The 6,627-nt window shown below is 50.6% G+C and overlaps 1 protein-coding gene across 2 annotated transcripts in view; it reads right to left on the reverse strand.

The window, feature by feature from the left end:
• Positions 1-462: 462 nt before the first annotated feature.
• The window catches only part of MMD2 (monocyte to macrophage differentiation-associated 2), a 60,109-nt gene continuing 53,944 nt past the window's right edge, over positions 463-6,627 (reverse strand). For both annotated transcript variants that reach the window (XM_011970765.1, XM_011970764.1), the window contains 3 exons: positions 5,678-5,779; positions 4,417-4,486; positions 463-2,082 (listed from right to left, as the gene is read on the reverse strand). In XM_011970765.1, the coding sequence (XP_011826155.1) occupies positions 1,879-2,082; positions 4,417-4,486; positions 5,678-5,779 (376 nt within the window). In that variant the 3' untranslated portion in view covers positions 463-1,878. The remainder of the gene's footprint in view (positions 2,083-4,416; positions 4,487-5,677; positions 5,780-6,627) is intronic.

Genomic DNA, 6,627 nt, shown 5'->3' on the forward strand with positions numbered 1-6,627 from the left:
GAAGCAAAGAAGAAGGAGAAGTAGTCCCAAGTCTCTGGTCCCAGAAGGTGCTTTGGTGTCCATCAGCGTCTTGATCACAGGATTTTATCTTGGCCTGGCATGGTGCCATGCCTTGGGAGGTCTCCCCAGAACCCCCAGAACCCTCTCTCCCAGTTCCAGGCCCAGGCAGAGGTCAAGTTTTCAGCGTCTCTGTCCTCATTTGGGAGCAAGTCTCTCTCCAACCAGCCCTCCCCTGCAAAAGTTTCCCCACTGACCTCCAGCCCTGACCCCAGCTGGTGGGAAATATTTGGTGAGCTCCACAGGGCAGGCTTACCGAAGACAGCTTCCAGGCATTAGGAGTGCCTGTGTAGACATATAATGCTTGTGTAGACACACGTGTGCACACACATGCACATATACACGCACATACACGGGCAGGAGGACAAAAGCTATCCAGCATCTCCCAGCATGGAGGCAGTCTGGTCTGTGAAATGTGTCGAGATAATTTAATACTGGCTTGGACATATGGGGTTCCAGGTGCAGGAGCCCTGGAACCCACTGGAATGTGCTAGAGATAAGCATAAGGCATTCTGTCTGTGCCCACTCCACTCTGGTTGGGAGTCGCAGAATGAGGACCTCCTGATTTGAGACAGATTCTTTATCCAGAGAATCTGAGATTCCAATTCAGATCCTGGAGGTGGGCCTGCTACTCACCTCCCCAGTAAATGTCCAGGCAGCATTGGACAAAGATGCTGGCCCCGCCCTGACAGGGACTGAAGAACAGGTCCCCAGAAGCCTTGTTGTTGGGGTACTGGGCACTTCAGAGGTTGAGGGGACCTGGAACAGTCTCCCTAGATCCATGTGCCTTCCTTTTGGGGTACACCTGAGTAGCCTCTAACAGCCACTGATTGGCACCAAGACAGAATCCAAAGGTTGGGATCACAAACCTTAAGTATGGAACAGCGAGCAAGTGCCCAGGGACTGTTTGCCCCATCTTATGAATGAATGGCTCTTGTAATGTCTCTGGATTTTTGGGGATGGGAAGAAATGGCCAAGTAACAGCATCCTCATCCCCAACTGTACTGAGAACCAACTACGGTGGAACAGAACATCAGGGGCTGCGTGGGTGTGTGCCTCAGTTTCCCTCCACTGCCCCCAAACTGCCTACTCCAGGAGCTTCCCAAAAGGGAAGGGGAGATGAGGAGATAGGCATGCAAATGCCCATTTGGAGATTTTCAGCTACTCTGGCCATGATCCCATTTCAGAGCACACCAGACAGGAAGGGCAAAGAGGTCGCATCATGAGTGCCAAATTGATTGGTACTGGCTGCCCAGAACACAGTGCTGGGAAGAATTCTGACATCACCCACGTGCTGCACTTGATTGGTGATGTCTGCCATGGTCACAGCCATTCACCATCCCTCATCTACAAGCTGGGCTGTCCCCTTTCCCTGAACGGGAGACAATTCGCCAGCCTGGACTTTGGTAGCAGAGAGGGAGGCCCTGGCCACCCAGGTATGAACAAGCCACAGGACTCCTTGCCAGATTCCTCAGGACCTTTGAAACACAGATTGGCCCGTCATTCCCCAATTTTCCAGGACCACGCCTGCTTCCTTTTCTGAAGATGTTAATGTTGCTTGTATTAGGAAACACTCATCTAAAATAGAAACACATTACAGGGTTAATTTCTCCTCTGTGAGAATGGCTAAATGCTTTCTTTCTCGCTGGGGACTCGAGGGACGATCTGGTCGTCACCAGAAGTCACCTCAGAGCCATCAAGAACTCTACCCAATGAAGGGAAGACAGGCCTTCGCGCTGTGCTCTGGGTTAACGTTCGCAAAAACGCTTCCTGTGGTGCTGCACTCCTAAAGCCCAAGTGACCTCTGGAGTCTGGGTCACCTCATTTGGACACCTTGGTGTGCAGAGTGCTGGGCAGATAGAGGTACCTCCAGATGGCATAGTAGTGGGTACCAGCACCAAATGCTACAAAGAGATGCCAGATGGCGTGGGCAAAGGGGATCCTCCCGTCACTCTTGAAGAAGACCATGCCCAGGCAGTAGAAGACCCCTCCGGTCACCAGCTCCCAGATGCCCTCGGTGTTGGGCTGTCGGCAAGGACAAGGGTGGGGCACAGGTCAGAGGGGCAGCCAGTGTGGCTGGAAGTACCAGCCAGTCCCCACCACCCAAAACTAAAAGACACACAGGTGGCAAGCCAGCCCAGACTCCCAGGTGGGAAGCCTCAACACTGATATGCCAGCGATTCTCCCCAGACTAGTTCTTAGATGTCCCATTTCTATTAAAATCTCACCAATTTTTTTTTTTTTTTTTGAGACGGGGTCTCAGTCTGTTGCCCCAGCTGGAGTGCAGTGGCACAAGCGTAGCTCACAGTAGCCTCCAACTCCAGAAACAATCCTCCTGCCTCAGCCTCCTCAGTAGCTGGGACTATAGATATGCCATGGTGCCAACATGCCTGGCTAATTTTATTTTATTTTTGGAGATGGGGGCATCTCACTATGTTGCCCAGGCTGGTCTCAAACTCCTGGCCTCCAGTGATTCTCCCACCTCGGCTTCCCAAAGTGCTGGCATTACAGGGGCGAGCCACCACACTCAGCCTCAAATAATATTTGTATAACTTACCTGTTTTTGTTTTTGTTTTTGTTTTTAAGATGCAGTTGCTCTTTTGCCCAGGCTAGAGTGCAGTAGCAAGATCTCGGCTCACTGCGACCTCTACCTCCCGGGTTCAACCCGTTCTCCTGCCTCAGCCTCCTGAGTAGCTGGAACTACAGGCGTGCACCACCATGCCCAGCTAATTTTTATATTTTTAGTAGAGATAGGGTTTCACCATGTTGGCCAGGCTGGTCTCAAACTCTTGACCTCAGGTGATCTGCCCACCTTGGCCTCCCAAAGTGGTGGGATTATAGGTGTGAGCCACTACGCCTGGCCTATAGCTTATCTTTTGTAAAAATGCAATACATCTGGGTATATACACAAATAATTGAAAGCAGGGTCTTGACACATATTTGCACACCCATGTTCATAGCAGCATAATCACAACAACAAAAGGAGGAAGCAACCCAGGGGTCCACCAAGGAATGAATAGATAAACAAAACGAGCTCGAGGCCGGGCGCCTCACGGTGGCTCACGCCTATAATCCCAGCACTTTGGGAGGCTAAGGAGGGCAGATCATGAGGTCAGGAGTTCGAGACCAGCCTGGGCAACATGGTGAAACCCCGTCTCTACTAAAAATACAACAATTAGACAGGAGTGGTGGCGCATGTCTGTAATCCCAGCTACTCAGGAGGCTCAGGCATGAGAATCATTTGAATCTGGGAGTTGGAAGTTGCGGTGAGCCAAGATCATGCCACTGCATTCCATGCTGGGTGACAGAGTAAGACTCTGTCTCAAAAAAATAAAATAAAATAATGAGGACAGGACAGAGTTATAGTTTGCAGAGATGCAAAACGTTCTGGAGATGGTTGGTGGTGATGGTCGCATGACAATGTGACTGGGCTTACTGCCACTGAACTGAATATTTTACCACAAGTTTTTAAAGTAATGGCATGGCAAAAAAAAAAAAAAAAAAAAAGAGAGGTAGAGAAAATAATTTTTGTTTTGCTTCATGGCAAAAAATATTTAGAGAAAAAAAATATGGTAGGAAAAAAGTAGTAGTCCTGGCCCCCGGATGTGAGTACTATTAACATGAGTTGTTCTTAATAAAAGAAACTCTCTGCAGGGCACGGTAGCTACGCCTGTAATCCCAGCACTTTGGAAGGCCAAGGTGGGCTTAAGCCCAGGAGATCGAGACCAGCCTGGGCAATATAGTGAGACTCCCATCTCTAAAAAAAAAAAAAAAAAGAAGCAGCAGCAGAAAAAGAAACACTCATAGGATAGGAGGGAATTGAGCAAGAAGAACCTGCCAAGCCCTCACCAGGCCACGAATTCAAGACTATTTTAGGCAACATAAGGAGATCCTGCCTCTACAAAAAAAAAAAAAAAAAAAAAAAATTGTTCTTTTGAAACAGAGTTTCACTCTTGTAGCCCAGGCTGGAATGCAGTGGTGCGATCTCAGCTCACTGCAACCTCTGCAACCTGAGTTCAAGAGATTCTCCTGCCTCAGCCTCCAGAGTAGCTGAGACTATAGGTGTGCACCACCCCTGGCAAATTTTTTTTTTTTTTTTTTTAGAGATGGGTCTTGCTGTGTTGCCCAGGCTGGTCTCAAACCCCTGGACTCAAACTATCCTCCCGCCTCAGCTTCCCAAAGGACTGGATTATAGGCATGAGCCACTGCGCCTGGCCTACTGCCTCTTTAGACAAGTCATGCCAGGCCTCAGTTTCCCCACCTGCCATAGGAGAGTGTGACAATCTCAACAGCCAAGTCCAGCCCAGACACTCTTGGTCCCTTGCAGGGACCCATCCATGCAGGGCTGGCAGCACTTACCATGGAGAGGATGACCAGGGCAGGGAAGAAGCCCATCACGATGTAGCAGAGAAGCTCCACAAGCTTGTACCTGGCAGGAAGACAAGCCATGCCAGCCTTAGGACATGCCTCCCCACAAGGAAACCGCACACAGCTCCGTGTTCCTGGGGAAGAGGGAACACTCTGGCCAGAACAGTGAGAAGAAAGGACGCTTTCTCTGCCCAGCACGACTTGGCTCAGATTTCACCCAGCTACATCCAACAGGTGCTGGCAGTTGTGTGACCTTGGGTACTTTCCCTCCCTGAGACTCAGTTTCCACATCTGTGAAATGCATGCTGGTGCCACAGCAGGGATTACAAACATTGGGCATAGCACACACGGGCACTTCCTATGCTCAGCCCATGGCAGACATCACTATTCGATCCCAGCATCTCTTCCCATAGGGCCCAAGCAGCCACTTCCAATCGAGCTGGGTTGCTGCAGCAACCGAAGCCTCTTTGCTGTCCCTGGACTAAATGACTTCCAGAGGTTCCTGGGCTCTGAGACTGTAGAAAGTCTGTTATTCTCTTTTGCTTCTATCATTCTGTTTCTATAATAATCCCACTGAATTATTTCCATCCCCATCACTCGGCAGAATGGGGATACAGAGAGTGTGGCTCTTTCAGGACCTCTCCCTTCATCTGCTAATAATTTAGGGAGGGCAGGTGGCATGTGACCACCCCCACCCCACCCCGGTTCAATGGGGCTGGGAACCTGTGTTTTTTATTGTTTGTTTGTTTTTGAGACAGAGTGTCCCTCTGTCGCCCAGGCTGGAGTGCAGTGGCGCAATCTTGGCTCACTGCAACCTCCACCTCCCGGATTCAAACCATTCTCCTGCCTCAGCCTCCTGGTTAGCTGGGATTACAGGCGCCCATCACCATGCCCGGCTAATTTTCACATTTTTAATAGAGACAGGGTTTCATCATGTTGGCCAGGCTGGTCTCAAACTCCTGACCTCAAGTGATCCTCCTCCTTCGCAGATCACTCGGCCACCCAAAGTGCTGGGATTACAGACGTGAGCCACCACGCCTGGCCACCTATGATGTCTTTTTGATAACTTCAAGTTGACCCTAGGGGCTGCAAGACCTGGTGGCCACCCATGAGCCTGAATGGCATGACAGCCAGCGCTGTGCTCTCACGACTATGGCATCATCCTGGGCTCTCAACTGCCCAGGAGTACTGCCCAGGAGGTTGGAGCATCTAAGGGAATCCCGCCTCCCTGCAGTCCCCAGGCCCGGCTTACCGCTCATGGAAGAAGAAGACATAGATGGTGCCCACGGAAGCCATAATCCAGACCAGCCAGCGCATGTGGGAGGCCCAGGGGCCCAGCTCCCGAAGGTTCAGCCTGGGAGAGAGAGAGCCAAGGCCATGGCCCTGAGGAGGGCCCACCAAGACCCCAGCCCTTGAGGACTGGCCTGCCACAGGAAATGGACCCCAAGGAAGTCCTGTCACCCGTCGCTCCACGGCTGGGACATGGGCGCTCACAGGAAGACAGGTGAACAGGCAGAAAGTGCGCTAGATAACTTGAAGCAGCAAGCAATGATTAGAGGAGAATTAGTAAAATTGATAATATCTAGAAGAAAAGGTAAGCAGCACCTCAAACTGGCAGGATGATGAACAGGTAAAGCCTGTTTGGCGGGAATTGTGCATTCTCTGTCACTGCAGTTCCAGCAGCTAACCAAAGCAACGCTGTTTTGTTTTGTTTTGTTTTGTTTCGCTTATTTTTTTGAGATGTAGTCTCTATCTGTGCCCCAGGCTAAAGTATAGTGGCACAATCCCGGCTCACTGCCACCTCCACCACCTGGGTTCAAGCGATTCTCCTGCCTCAGCTTCCCGAGTAGCTGGGATTACAGGCACCCACCGCCACGTCCGGCTAATTTTGTATTTTTAGTAAAGATGGGGTTTCTCCATGTTGGCCAGGCTGGTCGCGAACGCCTGACCTCAGGTGATCCACCCACCTTGGCCTCCCAAATGCTGAGATTACAGGCCTAAGCCTCCGCGCCTGGCCTCCAATCCTTTGTTAATAATTATTTTAAGAGACAGGGTCTTGCTACTTGAGAAGCTGAGGCGGGAGGATTGCTTAAGCCTGGGAGGTCGAAGCTGCAGTGAGCCATGATCACAACACTGCACTCCAGCCTGGACAACAGAGTGAGACCCTGTCTCAAAAAAAATTTTAAATAATAATAATTTGAA

The sequence above is a fragment of the Mandrillus leucophaeus genome, unplaced genomic scaffold (genome assembly GCF_000951045.1).
Source record: "Mandrillus leucophaeus isolate KB7577 unplaced genomic scaffold, Mleu.le_1.0 Scaffold97, whole genome shotgun sequence".
NCBI classification, from domain to species: Eukaryota; Metazoa; Chordata; class Mammalia; order Primates; family Cercopithecidae; genus Mandrillus; species Mandrillus leucophaeus.